The 22,001-nt window shown below is 40.0% G+C and overlaps 1 protein-coding gene across 2 annotated transcripts in view; it reads left to right on the top strand.

Annotated features, from left to right (window-relative positions):
- Positions 1–5,685: 5,685 nt before the first annotated feature.
- Positions 5,686–22,001, top strand: part of PPP2R5E (protein phosphatase 2 regulatory subunit B'epsilon) — a gene marked incomplete at its 5' end in the record, with an annotated part of 126,911 nt that continues 110,595 nt past the window's right edge. Inside the window, one exon of one of the 2 annotated variants that reach the window (XM_084241229.1) lies at positions 5,686–5,845. In XM_084241229.1, the coding sequence (XP_084097355.1) occupies positions 5,689–5,845 (157 nt within the window). The remainder of the gene's footprint in view (positions 5,846–22,001) is intronic. The other variant, XM_084241228.1, reaches the window with a different exon arrangement.

Genomic DNA, 22,001 nt, shown 5'->3' with positions numbered 1-22,001 from the left:
GGTCTACTGAGGGTATCTTATCAGCATAGCTCTTTTCCTCCTCTAATGATTGATAATGGGTTTGATGATACTTCTGCTTATTATCTTAGCCCTTCTTTATGTCACCAGTCAGCCACCATTTGATAGTCTGTGTCTTCTAGTCTCATCACATGGCCAACCTGTCAGCAGATTCATGATAAGCTCTGCCTTGATAGCTGGGAAGCAACTGCTTTTTATCTGATAGCAATGGACAATTTTGTCACTTGATAATGTTGTTCCAGATGGCTATATTCTTTTTTGCATGATCTAGAGCAATATTCAAGCTTTTTCCATTATTTAGACTTTTTTGGGGAGTAAGTCTTTCAAATATATGTATATTTATTAAATATAAATGCATGACACCATCATTAGCTTGTAATAATCACAATATCAGCTTAGGGTGAAGTTCGTTGTTAATGATAGTGGATACAAATGCACATTTCAAGGAATCTTCTTGATGAATTTGATATTTTCTAAGCCAAAATTTAGTTGGATTTACTAGGTTGTTATTTTAACTTCGAGATATGGCTGCCAAAGATCTGACACTAGACATGTCAATTCTGTCATTTGCTGGTTTTTCTGTGTTTTTTTTTAAAGGACTCTGGTAATTTCTCTTTATTTTATGGGTTAGTTTAATTAAACCTAGATAATATCAGTAAAGCCACTTAATTTTACCTTGCAAGCTGTAGTAAGTCATTACATATCAACAGGGGCAGACTGGGTAAGGCCACCACTGCCCACCCCTGGAAATGGGTAGCTTCTGTTTTCCCTTGAGGATGTATCCTATGATGTTCTAGGTCAAGAGACCCTTCCATGGGCTGAGTGAAGAGTCACTCATTCTGCATAAAAAAAGGTAACTTGAGCTCAATGCCCCAATAAATGCCCTCATATTTTCTTGGATCCCAAATGGATTGCTTTGCACTATTCCTGGAGTACACACAACCTCCTGGGATGCATGAATCTCCCTTAGAAACTATTGGCCCAAGAAACAATTTCTCATATTGGCAAGGATGTTTCCATTAAAAAAGACCTGCACATTTCATTTACGCATCCATTTATAGGAAGTGAAATTGTTTAAATGAATTGTCTTTATAGAGATCCATAATTTGCAAGCAAAAATCCCCACTCCACAAAATGTGAAATGTTCTAAGCAACAGCTGTGAGCATTTCAAACGTGCACTACTCTTTAACGGTTCAACTGTTGCCAAGGGAAATTGAGTTGGCTTTAAAATTTTCCTTGATTTTAATTTTGCATTTACCCTCAATCAGATTGAGCAAACACGTTCTGCGTGACTGGGACATTGAACTTTTCCTGAAGACTGGTACCATAAATTGAAATGTGGAAATGTAAGTTTTCTAAAGACAGGAAGGAGACTGATAGTGTAAGCTGCATTTATAGGGCCTAGTTGGGATCAACTTTTTCAGAGCAAAAATGGACACTATCTGTAAGGTGGCCAATTATCAGGCGTCAGTAGGGGGAGCCTGCTTCCATCTAAGAGAACTGTGTTTCCCTGTTTCCCATTTCAATTCAAAACAGGAATATTTATTATCTTTTATGGCAATTTTTTTTCCACTGGAGCCATTTCTGGGAGTGTACATAGAAATTTGCGACTTTTGAGTGTTCAACACAAACAAGGATGCAATGCATTTTTTTTTTGGTTGTTGTCACTTCTACATATGGTTTTATTTATATGTATAGTTCTGTATTCTAACTGTACAGAAAAAACTATATAGTGCCCAGGGGAAAAACTATGCTACCAAACGACGTACAGTATTAAAAGAAATACTGGAGAGCAGCATATCAAAATATTCAAAAGTGGTAATTTCTGGGTTGAGAGATTTTGAATGTAGACTTTTTACCCTTGTTTTCCAAGTTTTGAACCATGGGTACTCTAAATAATTACACTCTCCCCTACTCCACTCACACCTCCCCCCCCCCAAAAAAAAAACAACAAAAAAACACAACAACACTGTGTGTAGTATGCATTCCAAGAATAGTTTTGGAAATGCACCATTTGGCTTAGGGCTCACCATGGAGGCGAATACATCTCTAAATATTTTATCACTTGTAGCTAGAGTTAAGTGAGGTCTTCTCCATAAACTCAGATCCAACTTGCCAATGACAAGTCTTGCAAGCTCCCACTTGGGAGCTGGGTTTCCAAGAGCTCTATGCAGCAGGAGGGCCTATGCGGTTCTCCATGATTGCAGGACCCAGACAACGGACAGCGTTCCCCCCTGCATAAGCCACACCGAGCTGGCCTCAGCTGAGGTTCACAGGAGCTTCAGGGAGCTGATATTCAAAACTGAGGTTTAGAGGACAGGAGATGAGGTGGGAGAGGGTTCGAAGCGATACCCAACCGTTGGCCAGACCCCGGGGTTCAGATTTCCGTGCCAAGCTTCGGCGAAAAGCAACTGCTGGGGGTTAACAGCGGGCTGCAAGGGGCCCATTTACACCAGCAGTGGCGCACAGGCGAGGGCGGGGATCTTATTTCTTTCTACGCAGCGCAGGTTCCGGTCCAGAATGGGACTCCTCGAGCTCGGAATGGCCATCCCAACCGCTACAGGGGGGCGGAATCAAGGCACTAGGGGACTCCCCCACCCCGAGACAACTCTTGTCGTTGCAATTCTCTGGTTCGAGACGACCGCCGCCCAGGGGCCGGAGCCAATGCGGCATTGCGCGGAAACCCGTCCCACTGCTCTCCCGGTTCTAAGGAGACCCGCTCGGGCCCAGAGGCTGCCGAGCCTCCGCGCTTCAGCCTACCCAACCGCCTGGCGGAAGCGGCAGCAGCGCGGCCGGAGATCGCGGCTGCATCCGGGTCCTCCTCGCCGCGGCCCAATCCTCGGCCTCCTCTCTTCCCACCCTCCAGTTTCTCCGCCCCCCCGCCGCCAATCCCTGATCGGCTCTCAGCCGAACATGCTGGCATGGGAGTGAAGGCGGGCGCGGGCCAATGAGGTCTCGCTTCCCGTTTGAAGCGGCCAATGAGGGGGCGCGGGGGGCGGGTGCCGCTGGCCAGAAGGTTCGGTTGCGCGTGTGCCATGGACTCAGCCGCCCGGTGATATTGACAATAGGAGAGAGAAAGGGGCATTGACGGGGACCCACCGCGGGGACCGAACGGCGGCTCTGGCAGCGGCGGCTCCAGCTCCAGCGGCTCCTCCTCCTCCTCCTTCCTTCTCCTCCCGCTGCCGCTGCGGATCCAGCCTGCCTCCCTCTCAGCCCCCCCTCCCCACGTCGTCGCCGCCGGGGCCGGGGCAACGAGCAGAGGCGCCGCCCGCCGGGAATGTGAGCGACGAGCCGCCGGCGGAGCCGCAACGGGGTCGGTGCCGATTTGATGGGACGGGCCCGCGGGGGAGGATCGTGAGGCCGCCGCCGCCGCCGGAGCGTGAGGTTGAGGGCCGGCCTTGAGGCCTAGAGGCGCCGCCACCGCGGAACCGGAGGGACGCCGCGCCGGACAGCCGTCGCCCCGGGCTCCCCGCCGCCGCCCGGACCTCCCCCTGCACCGCCCGGCCCCGCCGCCGCCCGCCCGCTCGCCCGGCCCCCGCCCCGCGAAACCACAGATCATCTTCGAATTCTTCCCCAGGAGCTTCAAGGTAACTTCGTCCCTCCAGCACCGCGGCTCGCCCGCGTCCCTCCCTCCTCGCCGGCCTCTCGGGGAGTCTGCAGGGCACCGGCCCGGGGGGGCCTGGCCCGGGCGGGCGAGGGGTGCAGTGGGGTGGGGTGCGGGAGAGGGAGACGGCGCGCGCGTCCCACTTGTCTGATTTACCTGCAGATGCTCCTGATGATGCCGCTCCTGCACTCTGCCCCTCCCCCCTTTCTCCACCTTCCGGGATTGGAGGCGTCTTCTTGGCCCCCTTTACCCGCTGGCGGGGGCGGGGTGCGGAAAGGGGCTTGGTGTAAGGAAGAAGGTTCTGTAGCACCTTGTTCCAGGGCTTGGGCTGGGGTGGGGTGGAAGTGAGCATCCCTGCAGACAACCCCTTCCCTGTCTTTCTTGCATTATCCTGAACCGTGGAAATAACCTGTGCTCGCTGCTGGGAGGATGAGAAAGCTTGGGGTGCCCTGGTCCAGGGCGAGACCTGTTTCCCTGGGCTGTGCACTGGTCGGCTGTACTGCACGTTCAGTTCTGCAGCGCCTTAGGTTTGAGATCCTTGACGTTTATTCTGGGTCGCCCGCATAAGGAGCAAATGATTTTTGAAAAGATCAAATTTGCTACCCGTCGGTAATGTACCCATAGATCTTTAGAGGCGAGAGATGAAGAATAAGGAGACACAAAAGAGTGATGGAGGAATGGGGTTGACTGAAATCTGGTAGTGTGAGGGTTAGAATGTAAGTAATTCACAAACCAGATTGGAAAAGCGTCTCCTAAATTTACAGCATGCACATGTGATGTGGAGCTTCTTGGTGATGCAGTCATTAGGAAAATTTTTCTGATCTTATATAGTCTTTCAAAGTTTGCAATTCCATTTCGCATTTGTGACACTGTATTTAAGGCTAAATTAGGCAGATTTCTAAAAACTCCTTTTTGGAAGAGGACCACACAAGACTTAAATTCCAAATTTAAAGATCATGTGGTTTTATGTTTTTGTTATTTTTACTTTGTCAGAATCCAGGTGATTTTTAATTCTTACATGTTCAGGGAGATACTTACTCTTTTATAAGTTAGAAACACTTGTCTTCTCTTTTGGAATGACAGGTGAGTAATTGCATTTCAGCATTTTCCCCATATGCATTATTTCTGTCTGAGTCTTCCATTGATCTTGCTGGAGGCCTCAGTGCCATGGAAATGATGGCATCTGTTTAAATTGGTGAATGAGATTTCAACTAACACTTGTTCTTTTAGGGACTAGCCTTCATTTTAATAATTCAAGAGGGTTAAACAATCCAAGAGAACAGTTAAGTTCCATTAACTTGGAATGAAAATTAATATTTTGTGATAAACTTCAAGGGACTTCAACTTAGTTGTCTAAGTAGGCTGTGAATTTATGTTTTCAGTTCAACTTTGGTGCATGATTTCATCATAGTTTTGTTTAGTAAGCTTTAATAACTTAAGATGGCTTCATTCTAAAAGGCTTCTTTGAAATGATTTTAATTATGCCTTTTATGTGTTCTGTTTAAAGTTATCTAGCCTGTCCCCATTTGCAGTGTGGTATAGCTTATCATAGCTAGCACAGCATATTGCATTAAAAGTCATGCCTAGATAGTCTCAGTGTGATTGTAAATTTCACATGGTGATACATACATTAGGTTCTTGAAGTACAAGAGCCCATTCATAATATTAAATATTTTGGGAAAATGTATCCATGGACGTTTTCCAGCTGCAGAATAGCTCCAAAATTACTTCTGGAATCTCAAGATGAGAAGATATTTGCAGTTAGAAAATGAGTAGATGGCTTAGAAGAGTTCATCTGCATGAGCCACTTTTATACTTATAATAGTGGGAGTAACACAATACATTAGACTTACAGTCTTGCTCATGTGATAACTTAAATTCTTTTTCTCACGAATTTTCATACTTTTCCATTGAACGTGTGACCTTTCTTAATTGATTTGATTTGCTTTCTTTAGCACATGTTCCCATTTTCATGCATATTATGTGTGGGAATTTTAGAATATATGTAACATATATGCTTCCATCTCGGGAATGTGTTTGACACTTCTTTCTCTTTAGTAGGGATATGTCCTCAGCACCAACTACTCCTCCATCAGTGGATAAAGTAGACGGATTTTCTCGGAAGTCCGTCAGAAAAGCCAGACAGAAGAGGTCGCAGAGTTCCTCACAGTTTAGGTCTCAAGGCAAGCCTATTGAGTTAACACCTCTGCCGCTGCTGAAAGGTAAGGCCATGACCAGGTGATGGATTCCTTTTCAGTTGATCTTTTTATATCTCTATAAAATGTCCTTTTTATAGAGTTTCATACCTGTTAAAATTCTGTGTTGCAAATTAAAGGGATGGGAGATTTTAGACACATTGAAGTTATTGGCATCTGACTAGATATAACCATTCTCCTTTCTAAAAGGTTCAATTTAATCTAAATAGTTGTGGCCAAATGAAAAGAAACTTATCAGGTGCATCTCTCACATTGGTAGTAGAAAAATTGAATGCCAGAGGAACTTTGAGATGTTTGGGTCTATTTCTTTTTTTCAATTTCAGTAGACCTTTCCATGGATACATTGTATGCAAGGACAGCTAAAAATTCTAGTCTTAGTCACAGGCAGTGTACCTAGTAGAGATGGTACCTTTAATTTATATATAGAATATGATGGTTGTAAGAATTTTTTTAAAAATCAAGAAAAAAATCAGTTTTTAATTACATACATTCTTGTTTTTGGATAGTACAAGTAGATAAGGCATATGATGATCATATTTGTTTAATACTATTTTCTTTTTTAAAGATTTATTTTTATTTAATTATGCATACAAGAGCTTGGGTGCAGGCCAGAGATGCGGGGCTTGGGAAGGGAAGGGTGAGAGGGTTCACCAGGGACAGAGTGGGGAGCAGAACAGGTGGATCCACTGAGATACACTGCTGAGGAGAGCAGTGGGTGAGACAGGAGAGGTCTGCTGAGCCATGTGGGTTAGCTCCCTCTTGCTGGAGATCAGACTCATGCTGCAAAGGTTGTCTGTAGATTGATAGTGCTGAGACTTTAATCCCTGAGCCACCAGGGAGGCCCCAGTTTAATGCTATTTTCTTTGGGATGAACTAAGGATAAATTTTTAAGTAAAAACAATTTTTCCTAAATTAGACTTTTCAGATTTTCTTTGGGTAAATGAATTTTTTTTTTTTTGTATATGGATATTTTTTATTTCTTTAAATTTTCATGTATTTGTTTTGTGTTAATAGGCACTATTTGAATATATATTTCAGTATAACTTTTATAACATGGAAATTGTCACATCTACCTTAACAGTGTAGGTTTTTGTCTCCTGAGCAGTTGAGAGTGAAGAGAAAGAGAACAACACAATGCCTTTTATTGGCTCAGAAGAAATCAGACAACCTGGTTTTCTAGTTTTGTTAATCAGCATTTATTTCTCCAGTAGTCTATGAAATCAAAAGTTGTTAGAAAAAATTGGAGTTTGACTAGGAAAAATATACTCAAAATTTAGCCTACAGTATTTCAAGAGTCTGCTTTTCTGATGGGACATTTCAATAAAGGGAGGGAGATTAATAAATGAGATTCCAGTGTGTAGACTTGAAATTGGTGAAAATTAAATAAATACTGATTATTGTCAGAGATGATATATGTCTACTCCTTGGTGGAGATGAGTTCTTAGGAGTTTCCAGGGGAGAAGAGTTTGGTTAAAGATTTTGCAGGTAAAAATGAAAATATTCTTTATGAGACTTGGAAGAAAAAAGAAGGAAAAATTCTATACGGATAAAACTAACAATGCTTGAAATACAAAATTGGGGTGTATTGGCTTTTTCAATAATTTACTTAAACTGAACTAGACATTTAACTATTGGCATCTGTCTCTGACAAAGGAAGCAGATTAAACTTTTTTGGGGTTAGAGAGACTTTTACACTTTATTGTCATATTACTATCTTGGGGCTTCTGGTGAATATTTAAATTAGAACCTAATTGACCTCTCATAGCCGGGGTAGTTGTTTTTTTGGGTAGTGAAAGAGGTTTGCACAAGAAGAATTTGGCGCATGTTTTAATATACTGGTATTCCTTGCTTCATTTTAAAAATTGTGATGAAATACATGTAGCATCAAATTGACCATTGTAACCATTTTTTCAGTGTGTATTAAGTAGATACCATTGTTGCGTAACCATCACCACCACCCTTTTTCTTCCCCAACTGGAACTCTTTGTTCCCTCAACACTCGCCATTCCTCCCTTCTCCACCTATAACTGCCATTCTGCCTCTGTCTCCCTGAATCTTAAATCCTTGATTAAATTTAAAAGGCAGTCTGTTATTTGAAATTATATGCACATTTTATATGTATGTCCATTTTTTAAATTCTGTGGCATTTTTCAGATGCTCAAAGGGGTGTCTGAATCAAAGGTTAATAACCGTCGATTTGTTTTATACCTAAGTAATGATGTATGTTCTATAGATAGCTAAATTGTAGTGTGTGAGTGTGTGTGTGTGTGTGTGGTTTTAAAAATAATTATAAGCTATGCTTTTGGTCTAGAAGAACATCTGGAAATTAGTAAGTGTTCACATTCAACTTTGCAACCTTTGAGGCAGTGTGGAAATATTTTTCTTTTGGGGAAGAAATACAAGAGTTTGCACAAAATCAAGTGCCAAATTACACATTTTCATGTGTGGAAGATTAAGCTCAGTTGTAGTAAAGAGGTATTTCATTTCTTTTAGGTCAGAATATTTTTTTCTTTATATAGCTTCATAGTTTGTTTCTAAAACAGAGAAAATTCTCATTCAGAGTCTTATGTGGGCAAAACAAATTGAGAATAAGGGTTCCTGATTTATTAAACATTTAAAAGTAGAATAGCAGCTTGCATTCATGTCTCAGCCCATCTGAGTGTCATAACTTTTGCTCTGTTTTCAACCTAGGGTTCTTGGATTTCTGGTTGGGGGTGGGGAGCATGTGCTGTGGCTAGGCTAAGGGCTAAGTATTCTAAAACCCTTCTTAAATAATAGGTAAGTTTCCTATGTATCTGTGTTTGTTTTGGAGAACTGAGTTCATTGCTTTCATTAGATTCCCACATCCTGCTTTTCCTTTAGTTAAGAGCTTTCGGTTGAGACTAAAAGATTGGCAATAGTTTATCATTATTACTTTCAAAGTATCTTGTTAGCTGTGTGTGTGCATGCACATGGGTGTTGGATACCTTTCTATTAAAGGATGTAAGTGATAAACAGAATTCATCACTATGTGGATCACTCTAGAACATAGCCCAGCCAGGGCACAAAAATATTGAGGGACCAAGTGAATCTTCTCATAAGATGAGGTAGTTCCTTCCCCCGCAGAACTTTCTTCCCCTAATTTCTTAGTTTTCATCACATTTCAGCTCATATGGGTCCTTTTTTACTTAGGGATCTTCCCTTGTGTCTTAAAAAATAGTCTTTGAAGGTTCTGTGTCTCTGTTGTTTCTTTTATTGTGTTTATAATCTAAAAAAATTTTATCTTTGTTCACTTGAATGTTAATCTTTTTCCTTTCCCTCACTATAATATGAATTTCCTTGGTGTAGAAACCTTGTTTCTCTTATCTCTAGGGCCTACATCAGTGCCTTGCAGTAGTTGACTGTCAATAAATATTTGTTAGTAAATGAATGAACATTATTAGTTGACATGTAGGTCATTAGTAATGATAGTATAAGCATTTGTTTTTCCTTCCTAAATATTAAAATTTTCCCTCCCAAAATCCAGGTCAGATAAATTTTATTTTAACTTTGAGTTATGCAAAGTCATAATCTTGTTTAATGAAAACCTTTCATTTTTAAAAGTATCTCGTTGCTCTGTCCATTTAAAATCCCAAGAGTGACTTTGTGTTCTGATAATTCTAAATATTTCAGGTTAAAAACAGAGTGATAAATAAATCTTACCAAAAAAAAAAAAAAAGTGGGGCCACCCGCAAGGGGTTAAGTCACAGCATTATGAAGCTGTCTGAAGCCATTGCAGCAGGAGTTTGATTCCTGGCCAGGGAGGTGACCCAAATGGTGCAGCAGACCTCTCCTGTCTTGCCCGCTGCTCCCCTCAGCAGTGTATTTTTCTTCTTTCTCTTTCAAAGAACGGGGCTGTAAGCCAGAGATGTGGGGGCAGGGCGGGGATCAAAGGATTCACCAGAGGGAGTGGGGAGCAGAACAGGCAGATCTACTGAAATACACTGCTGAGGGGAGCAACAGGTGAGACAGGAGGGGTCTGCTGTGCCATGTGGGTTTCTCCCTGGCTGGCCGGGTATCAAACTTGTGCTACAGTAGCTGGTGATTGCTTGATAGTGCAGTCTTTAGCCCCTGCACCACCAGAGAGGCCCTCAGCATTGTTTTTCAGTGGATCCGCCTATCCTGCTCCCCATTCTGTCTCTGGTGAATCCTCTCAATCCTCTCACCCCCCTACACCTCTGGCCTACACCCTAGTTTTTGAATACTTAAATAAATAAATCTTTTTAAAAACAAACAAAAAAATACCTAAGCGGGGGGTGGGGGGGACCCAGAGTGAGACCTTGTGCAGAGAGGATGGGTTAGATTTTATGTGTGACTTGCTAAGAGTGATTCCTTTCACTTAAGGGGTTTATCACTTTGGTGTGTGTGTGTGTGTTTATTGTTTTGTGATATTAAGATGTTAAGTACAGTGAAATCCCTTCTTCTGGTGTTTGGGGACTGAACTATTGGGCTAATCAGATCACGGGATGTACTCTCTTTATATAGTTAAAGAGAGAATAGTGTACCTGAATATAATAGACTTTTAGAGCAGGATTTTATGGTCAGAGTTTCTCTTGTCTGTAGAAGATTTATAATAATTCAACTCAATATTAGAATCTGTAGTACTTAAAAATGACAGTAAAGTTTCAGATATTTCAAAAGACTGAGGTAGTTCTTTGGTTTGTTTGCAAGTGATGACATTCTCTTTTACTGCTAAAATATTTTTCTAATCTTTATACATGAAAACTTATAAAAACAAATACAGGATCTTATTTTTATATTTATATAGTGAAATTAAACATATAATAAACTTACTATTATGTCACGATATTATACTATATATTACTATTATAAAATACTATTATGTCATTATATTATTACCTAATAGATAATAGTATATACCTAAGGAAGGCAGATGTCCTCCCTCAGGTTAAGAATGGAGATCCTGGTATCATCTAAACCTAGGTATGAATTCTAGGTTCACTTGCATAGAAGCTTCTGTGACTTCCAGTAAGCAATGTTTTAATCTTCAGAATTTGAGAGAGTATTAGAACCCATCTTATAGAGTTAGATTAAATGCCTTAAAGCAAATATAATACTTAATTCAGTGCTGGGTACATTGTAGGAGTTGAAGAATATTAGCTGTTACAATTATAGAAGTAGCTATATAATAGAACATACTAATACTAGTGTTTTTTCAGTTGATTTAAGTTCCTTTATTACATTATGTGGATTATTTCCACTTTAGGAAGATTAGGGAGTATGTTGAGCCATGAGAATTCAACCTCTAAACCAAAAAAAAAGGGAATTAGTTGTTTTTTTTTTTTTTTAAGATTTTTTTTTATTCGTGTATACAAGAACTGGGGTACAGGCAGAGGTGTGGGAGAATTCACCAGAGACAGAGTGGGGAACAGAACAGGCACACTGACTAAAATACACTGTTGAGGGAAGCAGCGGGAAGCAGCGGGCGAGCCAGGCGGGGTCTGTTGCTCTACTTGGTTGGGTATCTCCCTGGCTGGCTGGGATCGAACTCGTGCTGCAGAGGCTGCGGACAGCTTCACAGTGCTGCGCTCAACCCCCTGCGCCACCAGGAAGGCCCGGGAATTAGTTCTTATGGAACAATCTCAACATTACTGTTTAATTAAGAGCAGCTTGAAACCAGCTTCTCATTTAGGCATGAGAACTTAAAGTGGCCAATGTAATTATTTTCAGGGGAAATTGTATTTGTGGAGAGTTACCAGGTAAAAATTATTGTTATATACACTTATTTTGGAAGTTGTCTACTAGGACATGATCTCCAAACTTTTTTTATAATTACTTATTCCTACCAGTAAAAACAAAATGAACACTGACCTTCTATGCATGTAAATCTGTTTTTATATTGTTCACATGCACAATTATACAGATATGCAATTATAGAAAGTTTAAAAGGGTATATTGAAAAATAAAGTTTAGACAGTCTAATAAATTTTTGTGTCCCCTTTCCCTGTCTACCTCCCCAATACACTCACTGCCCTGGAGCACATATTTATTTTGAGATTTCACTTCAAAGATAGTATTTTCTCTTTAGGTTTTGAGCCAGAGAGAGACTTGAAGAGTTGAATAAGGAAACATCTTTCTTTATCGTCTGGAGGTTTTAAGCTTCTGAATTTATTGTACCTTTCGGAAACAAAGTCAGATTTGAAGTTTTAAAGAGTTTCTTAGAGGGCCCTTATCTTGTGGTTGATGGGTGGGTTTCAGTGAGCCCTTGACCGTCTTGAAATTCTAGGCAGTATTTTTTGTCTCCCGGCAGATTGACCTTTTTTTGGGCAAAGAATTTAGAACTTTCATCAGATTCTCAAAGGCGTTTTTTTGGGCAAAGAATTTAGAACTTTCATCAGATTCTCAAAGGCGTTTCCCCTGAAGACTAGGGTCCCCTACTTTGGATGGTGGGTGTTACTTTTCTCACTCAGAGCAGAAAAATAGCATTTGTCATATCATCACTCTCTGTAGAAGGGAGATCTCATAGCAAGAGGGTTCTCCTCCTTGTCTCTCCTAATTTTTAATTCTTTTTGATATCAAGCAGAATCTTAAAAGGTGTTTGAAGAATTTATTATAGAGCTTCAGTGTGGCTGTTTGGAAATTTTTGATCAGTATCATTTGAAAAATTAATCTGAGTGAATAGGACACCAATGGTAAATTGAGTGTGCCTTAAAAACGTGTTTTTTTTTTTTTTTTTTTTCTTTCTTTCTGGAATAACTGTTAACTTGGAAGAAGTTGGGAGGAGAATCTCAGGTTGTCTTTGCCAGTGAAAAAATAGTTTAACAACCAAGAAGAAGAGGGAAAGCAATATCTGTTGCTTTAGCTGTTTGCCAGATCAGGTACTTACTACATGGTGTGTCACTTAAACTTCTCAGCAACACCAAGAGAAAGGAATGTTTGCTGTTAACAGAGGGCTGAGTAACTTGTTCACTTCTACTGAAGAGCTGTAGCTGGGACCCCAGGCCTTGGTCCAAAGCCAGGACCTTTCTGTTATGTGCATTGCCAGTAGATGACCAGCTGAGCATTGGAGCTGACCGCCATCTTGATCAAGCTTTTGTGGGATGATTTACTCTCTGAATCTTCTCACTCTTTGTAAGAACTCTGAAAATTGTGAGAAGACTGAAGTGATGAGAAAGAGAAGCAGAGAAGAGAAGGGAGAGGAGCAGGCAGGCCAGTAGCAGTGCTGTGGATTGTGGCTGGGAAGTGATAGGAAAGAGTCATGGGAGATTAGGTGTCAGGCCCAGTTCCTTGGAATGGCCAGGCAGTGCAGCGGGGAAGCAACCAGGAAGGGTAGATAGCATCTCACCATGATAGGGAAGGGAAACTTGGAGCTCTGGGTCCCTGTGGGGCTAAATGCAGTTATGATAATGACATTCAGCTGTGAGGTGGTTAGGGTTTGGCAAACTGGTAGCTTCCAGCCTTGGTGCCCTTCACCACTCATCTCTCCATCATTTGGGGAACTAGCTTATTGTCGTAAAGGGCGTGAGTTAAAGTCAGTGATAATTCTAGCTTTGTGAATGTAGGTCAGTTATTTGACCTATTTGGACCTTCAGTTTCTGCTTTTGTAAAATGGGACTTGTACTTCCCAAGGTGGTTGTGAGATAACTTGGGTAAACTGCCCAGTGCATGGTTGGTTGCTTAATAAATATTCCTCCCCTTATCTTTACGTTTGTCATTGATCTTTCTTCGAGTCATTCCTGTGGGCCTGGATCTTGTTTCAGAACACACAATGTAGAGATGAACAGGGAAGAGAACAGGCAAAAGTTCATCCATTTATGTAGGCATCATGAAAGACTTTCATCTTATGGTGATGTTACATTTTAATTTAATTAATGCATGGTTGCTCATGCCTGGAACACTTTTCAAAGTAAAATGTTAAAACATTAAAAAGAACACAGAGAAAATTGGGACATGGTACCATTTCAGGAAAAGAGCTGTCTTCTAATGAGGAAGATAAAGACTTTGGAATTCGTTTTACTGACGTGCCCCAGAAGAGAATACTGGAAATGGAAGGAATGTCCTCTGCTATTCTTTATAAGGAAATACATTGAGAATCTAGGGTGAGGTGTAGGGGCTGTTTTATACTAGGGGCTTGGAAATCATAGTTATTGCATGCCTTGTACGTTATAGACATTAAAAAAAAAACTTTTCTTTTTGAATGAGTGTTTCGAAGTCAAGGACATTTCTTGCAAAAAAAGCTTCTTTTTGAGGGTCAGAAGGCTATTTTACCTTTGTTTCTAGTTAATTTTTCAGAAAAATAGTGATGCAACAATAGGGCTATTTTTTTCCTCCTAATTTGTGAGTAAAAGCCAAAACAACTTGAAAGCAGATTGATGCAAGGGACTTTTTAAAAGTAAGATGAAGTGTCAGTACCCTCTGGCCATGTTTCCATGCAGTATCTACATTGCCTCTTCAGCTCCATCTACAACTGATATAGGATTGTTTTTAACAATAAGCAGTCATCTAGAAACAGTGTTCATTTCACTTTAAGAAAAATTTAAGATATTTTAATTAAAAACATTTAAGATGAAGTTTAAAAACTCAGTAGCCTCAATCTGGCATGTGGCTGGATCTTGGGGGAGATTTATTTGTAAATTTTTAGGTATTGATGTGCCAGCCCTTCGGCTGCTGATTAAACTGCACTTCATTACCTAAAGCTAGTTATTTCTTAAGTGTTTTGGAAAGAGCTGTATTTTATTTTATTTAGATTTATATCTTAATATTGCAAAAGGCATTTCAACTGAGAGTGGAATTTATTTAAACTTCTGGTTTAGTGGGATGTTCTGGAAATGGTATATCCTTTAGACACTCTTGGGCTTACTACTTTAGACACCTCATACCCTTGAGTGAAATACATGAGGCTTGAATAAAATAAGTTGTGTATAAATATTTTTCAAAGTATGTATGAAACAGACAGCTATGAATGGAGTCTGCATAGAACCCAACCAAATCAGTCTTGAGGAGCTTTAAATTCTCATTTTTGTAATTGTTCTGTGGGTGTGTAATTCAATTCAATTCATTCATTCATTCATCCATCAAATTTCTATCGAGCAGTGAAATATACCAGACACTGCCTGGGAGCACAGTGATGAGCAAAACGAAGTTGATGAGGTTCTTTTCAAAAAACCATTGTAGCTGGAGGCCAGATGCTGGATGAAGCTGTTGGCCTCTTGGCCAAGTCATCAGGCTAGGTTAAACTTTTGTCCTTGTTCCTAAGGGTATTTGTACCTGTCCATACTACACAAGCACATAACATGTAAATCTCCTGTAAGTCCAGTCCTGAGGAGTAGTATTTTCTCCTCATGTTTAGCTGTTCTTGTGTTATACTTTGAAAACAAAAATTCTCTGCAATAATTAATAGCATTCTAGTTACTTTGAGATAGTCTTATTATTGAAATTGAAATTGAAGCAGTTCTCTTTGTAACATCATGCTTATTATTTTATGATTCTTTGGTTTCTTTCAAGATTACTGGACGTTACTTTGAGATAGCCATATTATTGGAGTTGGTATGAAAAAAACTTAAAGTTTTCCTGTCATGGTGACGTTGTGCTTGTCATTTTATGATATTGAAGTTTCTTTGAAAACAAATCAGTTAATCCTTGCTTGCCTTAAGAAAATCACTAGTTTACTTTTAGACTATAAATATAAAATGTACAAAATGTGAAAAACATGTCAAATCCTTCTGAAACTAAATAAAATTCATCTGTCGTTTCAACTCTGTGCTTCTAGATGCCACTGTGTTATTAAAGTGCATGATCTTAAGTTTTTGTTTTTCATTCACTGTTTTATGAACTTTTGCTTGGAATAATGGGGAACATGATACAATAGATTTAATTCATTAAGAGTATAAAGGTTTAGAAGATTAGAGCTAGAATTACTGTCAGCACCAATTGAAGTTCATTAAATGAGAATGCAGGCAACAGTAAAACCACAGTTGGGCAAAGCAATTAGCATTAGTGGTGTGATGGTTATTGTGAAGATTAGAAAAATAACTAATTGAAAGTATTTTAAAATTGACGAATGAAGTTAAAAATTGAATCCACCTCCTTGCCACTTGGCTAATTTAAAATTTTCCCTAGCTATTATGATTTAAATTTTTATTGAGCATTATCTGGGCTGCATCCTGTGGGTGGTGAAAATTGAGTGGAGTGAATGCATTTCAGGACCAGCACATTAAGTGGGACTAGATTTGTGATGGTTAGCATTTGACGGAAAGCACAATCTCTGATTATCACAGACTGGCTAGTGGGAGAGTATAACAGAATAAATAAAAGGACTAGAGTTTGAAGCTCTTGACAGTCAGTACTTCTCTGGTCTTCTTGTACCTCAATGGTTAATGACTTTTACAGTGATTTTTAGACTCATTTCATGGTTAGTCAAACAATGTACATTCCTGTGAGTACAAATCTATGTTAATATCAAAGGATTCTTGGTGTAACTATATTTCTTTCTAGTTTTACTTACTGGAGTATCCTTTTGCTTTTGCATGTTATGTGGGTAGAACACAACACATTTCTTGGCTAGAAAGGCACCCCCTTCCTCCAACCCCCCAATTTTTTTAGGAGACTATAATTTATAATTTAGGAGACTATAATTTATAATTTTGCATTGTCTGTTAGGAGAGTAATTTCTGTATCAGAGTGATTGATACTCATTTCTCCCAATAAAAGCAAGAATAATTGAGCAGTTGTTGACTTCTTTCTTGGGGAGGGGGTCATGAAGTTTTGTCTCATTTGGAGAAGATGAGAGATCAAAAAAACCTCTAGGGCCTCCCCTGGTGGCTCAGAGATTGAGCACTGGCCTGCGAGGCTGCCCGCAGCCTCTGTAGAGCTGCTTCATTCCCTGGCCGCCGGGGAGGGTCCCATCAAAAAAAAACAAAAAAACCTCTATAGGGTGGTTCAGGGATTGAATGAGTTAATATAACTACTGCTTAGAACATTTAGTATGATATTTACCATGATCAAGGCAGACCATGTTATATTAAATGTTAGCTGTCTTTGTTGTTGTTATTGCTCTTATTATTTAATTAAAGTACTGTTTCTTAAGACTTGAATTTCAAGTGGATCCTGTAAAGATGTAAATTTTTGTATACCCTTTTTAGGAAAGGGGGTGTTTTATCTTTAAGTAAAAGAATATATAATATTTGCTGATGAACTTTAAAAGAAAATTAGAAACATTTTTTTGAGTGAAGTAACATTTGGAAGCTGTCAAAGTCAGTACTCTACTAAACCCAAGAACTGATCTAGTCAAGTGCAAGCTGAGCAGCTTTATAACAGATGTTCAGGCTTTGTGCTCACCTGTCTCCCCAGCTGGCATGTGTGAGTTGGAGGGGTTTGGGGAGTTGGATGTGTGACGACACTGAACATTGTCCCTGTGAAACATTGGGAGGGACTGTTGGTGTTGCTAAATGTAGGTAAGACGTGGGTGGATGCTACCTGGACAGAATAGGAAGTAGCTATTAACTTAACATCTTTTATTAAGTGGGAGCATTGAGAAATCTTAAAAAAAAAAAAAAACTCAAGAGGTTGCTAGGAGTTGTGCAAAAGTATCTTTGGAGCAGGTGGCTTAGAATATGAATTTTATGTGTTTTAGAAATTTTCTCTTCATCTGTGAGTTTTTTACCTAAAGCTATTTCTATGAACTGAAATTATGGATTTGTTGTGCATGTGTAATTTTAATTAGCAGTGAAACATGTAATCTATATTCAGACCTAGACCTAGAACATTTTTTCCCCTTTGTCTCCCTCATGGGAAGTTAAGGTTATTCCAGTGTCTAGCCCAGTCACTTCTCATACCTTTCTAAAGATAATGAGTATTATCATTGATAAGTCCTTCATTTCTATTGAGATGAAAATGTATTCCTGATAGATATTTTCTCCCCTTAAAAATGAATTAAAGTAAGATAAGTGACTGTGAATGAAGAAGAGTTTACAAAAGCAACATGTATTTGAAATGGGTTTATGATGACGGAAACCAGAAATCCAAGAAATTATTGACAGCTCATGGTTTAGTGTATGTGATTGAATTGGCATATCCCGTTAGTCAAAATTCTTTTCTCCAAGTTCTCGCCTTAAGCTGGGTAGATGCTGATGTTGCTATTTGATTATGTTTTCAATTTTATCCTAAAGTTTTAAATACAAAAACTTGAGGCAAGGCAGGGCACTTGAGCTGATTGACTTAATTTTACCAGAACATGAGACACAATCCTGTAGATTCTTTTCCCTCTCCTATCTGCTGAAAACATTTTTAAAAAACAGATTTTGGACATTCATTTATTCTTTTCTTCTGTCTGTATTCCTTCCCTCCACCCCCTTAGTTGTTTTGTAGGTGGGTTAGCTCCATGTTTATAGTCAGGTCAGAAATGCAGGGGGGGTGTGGAAGCAAGGGACACTGCTCATTAAGATGCAAAGGTGTTGCATGGCCAGCAGGTAGAGTTACGGGAAGAAGATAGGTTTGTGAGCCAGCCAGCCAGAAGTCTTAGAATTGTGGCTGAATTATAGCTGAGATGAATGACCTCAGGACCTCAGTTTGCTCACCTGGAAAGTGGTGGTAAAATCGTCTGTCTTGCAGGATAACTTGAGAGGTGATGTATGTCAGAGTACCGGTATCTGACATGATTGGTACTTGGTAATTGACGTTGTCCTGACATTGCCATACTTGGGGTCAGGGTCCATGTCCATTCTTGATTGGACTGTGCCCTCACTCTTTACTGATCAGTGAGTACCTGCCTGTTGAGTGGGGCCATCTTTTCAGGTGGAAAAGGAATGCTTATGCAAAGTAGTGCTGACTTAGAATATCGCTTCATACTCCTTCCTTTTTCTCTGATTATTTTGGTTAAATATTTTAAAGAGTTTTTTTTTTTTTTTTTTTTTTTTTTTTAAGACCAAAAGTTTATAATTATGGCCTCCAGAGGAAAAGGTACTACTTTGGACAGAGCAGTCTCTGGAAGGCCCATAATTAACATAGGTTGCCTAATAGTTTGCACGACTCTGGGCATAAGTGTCCTTTTCTGGTTTTATCCTCAGCTTCTTCAGCTGTGATTGAGAGCAGGAAGTTTCTGGCATGTAGATATGGAGTGAGTGTTTGTTGTATGGATAAGTGGATGAATGAATGAATGAATGAATGAGTATGGTCATCATTCAGATATAAAAATTTAGTGAAGGGTCTTTATTGAGTGGTATTTATATAAACAGTTTTGAGAAATAATGCAACATTAAGTCAATTTTTTTTCAGTCTTGACAGTGAAACCAACTCAGGTGCTTGTTACACCTTGGACTTAGAATCAGAGATTTGTTGGTTCATAAGAATTATTGTTGGCAATAATCTGGCATTTTGTTACTGTTCTTGAAAACTTTTCCCTGTCCTGGAAGCCAGCACCTGGAAAACATTGTCTTTGTAGCTTCTCCTCTGTGTGCATATGTGGGGAATGTATGAATGGAAGACTGAGTTCTGGGACAGAATGATAGTCCAGTCCTTCCTCTCTCACCGAGCCCTGATGCCTTGTAGGAATTTATGTCAGTTCAGAGGCACAGGTTCTGGCTCATCATGATTAATGAAAAATAAGTGCTATAAAAGTTACTACTCTGTCCTCTGTGCAGTTTCTCTTTCTTAGATGGATTTTTGTCTTTATCTAGGCTGTCTTTGGTATATGTTCAGGAAATTAAAAAAAAATTAATCTCTTCTTAGCAAAGATAATTAAAAGGGAAAAATTTATCTGTTTGCTGATGCAGGATGCTCTTTCTCTTTTGCCCTCTGCTCCTACCCCCTACGATGGGTAACCCTTTATAATACTCAGGGAGAAGTAAATTTTAGGTTATCCATGATTCTAGTCCTACATTAGTTAATATAAATTAACCAGGTGTAAGGATTTGATTTGGCTGTTGAATTTTAAAGTAATCTGAGGAGCACACTTCATGGCTTCTATTTTTGAAAACCTCTGTACATTATTTGGGGAAATTTTTTTTCCTGCTAGAAATCTCATTTGCTGAGCTCTCCATTTTGCTATGCATAATTTGATAAGACTCAATCTATCTTTGTCCTTTGTACTTGGAGGAGGTGCAATGCCTGTTCCTAAGAGACCAGTGTATGAACCTTCGAGGAGCATATCTTCAGAAACAGAGGTAATCAGGATCTATCTTCAGGAATGTTATTTCCTTTTGAAACTTATTTCCACATGTCAAATCAAACTAGACCCCTAAACTCTGCAACTGCTTTCATTTAATGTCCAATTTCTATTTCAGTCCTAAAAAGGTTAATTTTCACCCAACCCATTAAAAACTTAGGTTTCCTTTTTTTTTTTATTTGAAGTGAAGTGGGGACATTTGCTGCTGCTTAGTCTGTTTGACGATAATAGATGAGCTCTTTCAGGAATCAAACCATTCAGCATGTAGTAAATACTAATGTGAGGTTTTCATAGAGTTTTGAAAGCTCTGATAGCACAACACACACACAGGGAGGACTTTACTTAGTTGAGAGGGATAAATTGCAAATGTTTAAGTTGAAAAATGACAGCTTCAGTAATAAATTTTTTATTATTTATTTATTTATTTTTAAAGATTTATTTATTTATGCATACAAGAGCTGGGGTACAGGCCAGAGATGCAGGGGGTGAAAGGATTCACCAGAGACAGAGTGGGGAACAGAACAGGCAGATTGACTGAAGTACACTGCTGAGGGGAGCAGCGGGCAAGACAGGAGAGGTCTGCCTCACCATGTGGGTTGCTCCCTGGCTGGCCGGGGATTGAACTCATGCTGCAGAGGCTGCAGATTGCTTCATAGTGTAGTGCTTAACCCCTTGCGACACCAGGGAGGTCCAGTAATAAAATTTTTGAGAGAAATAGTCAAAAGGGGAATGCAGAGAAACTTTTACCGTGGCTATCTTTCAAGAATAGGAAGGGAAGATTTCAATTTCTACCTTGATATGAAAAAATTTAATTAAAAAACAGAAGGGTAGTCATATGTTTGTTTTCCAAAGCTAATAAAATGTAAGGATACTACTGGGAATGAGATGATCCATTGAACACTGGTAGTCATTAGATTATCTCTCTCTAATCAGTTGTAATGTGAGGAAATGTACAGGAGTCTATCCATATAGCATAGATACTGACACTCAAAGTAATTCATAATCAAAGTATTATTTGAGGGCCTCCCTGGTGGCACAAGGGGTTAAGCACAGCACTATGAAGCAATCCACAGCCCCCGGCTGGACAGGGAGAAACCCACACGGCGAGGCAGACCTCTCCCACCTCGCCCACTGCTCCCCTCAGCAGTGTTTCAGTGAGTCTGCCTGTTCTGTTCCCCATTATGTCTCTGGTGGATCTTCTCACCTTCTGCATCTCTAGCCTGTACCCCAGCTCTTGTATGCATAAATAAATAAATCTTTAAAAATAAAAAAAAGTATTATTTGAAGTATGTTTATCAGTCTGTTAGCTGGCAGAAGTGGTGCCCCCAAACTTGCCTGTTCTGTCATCCCCACATAAAGACAAACATACCCTTAGTGCATAAGACCTTCAATAGAAGAAGAACTTTATTTTTTTGGAAGAACTTTAATATAAAATTAGAAAAAAGAGAAGAAAAGAAAGAATGTAGTTTCCAAATGAAGCCTCTGAAGTTACCTATGCCCTCGTGGGTCAATGCCCAGCCAAACAAGGTTGGCCCAAAGTGAGGCCACTGAGGTCTGAAAGCTTGCACAAATCTAAGGCACTGTCTGGTGGGGAACCTTAGGAAAGGGGCAGAAAGGGCCAGACTAGTCTTGAAAGAAAGAACAAAATCAAAATACAAGTCAAGATAAAGGCTGCCGTTGCCAGCCTCCTCAAGGAGAGGACACTCTTTCAAGTGTCTCCTTTCATGTTCCTCAAGTCCCTGGTGCAAGTCCAAGGCTGCTGCTTTACTTCTCTCAGCTCCACATGCCCCTCCGCGTCTTTTCCAGCCTTCTCTCCCAAGTCCTTTTTAGCTTCCTCTAACAGCTCTACCCTTCCTTAGGTGGGGCAGGGAACATGGAACCTCCCCTTTCTATGGGGATTACACTGTCACACTGTCCTTCCATCTTCTGTCTACCTTTTATCCAACTAACCAAGGAAGAGAAGCCCAACTTGTCATCTCTTTAGTATAACTGGTTTCTATAAGGAAAGAGCTTTAATTGCTC

Source organism: Talpa europaea (assembly GCF_964194135.1).
Source record: "Talpa europaea genome assembly, chromosome: 8".
NCBI classification, from domain to species: domain Eukaryota; kingdom Metazoa; phylum Chordata; class Mammalia; order Eulipotyphla; family Talpidae; genus Talpa; species Talpa europaea.
The sequence above is the reverse complement of the archived record's forward strand: the minus strand, read 5'-3'. Positions and strand labels throughout refer to the sequence as shown.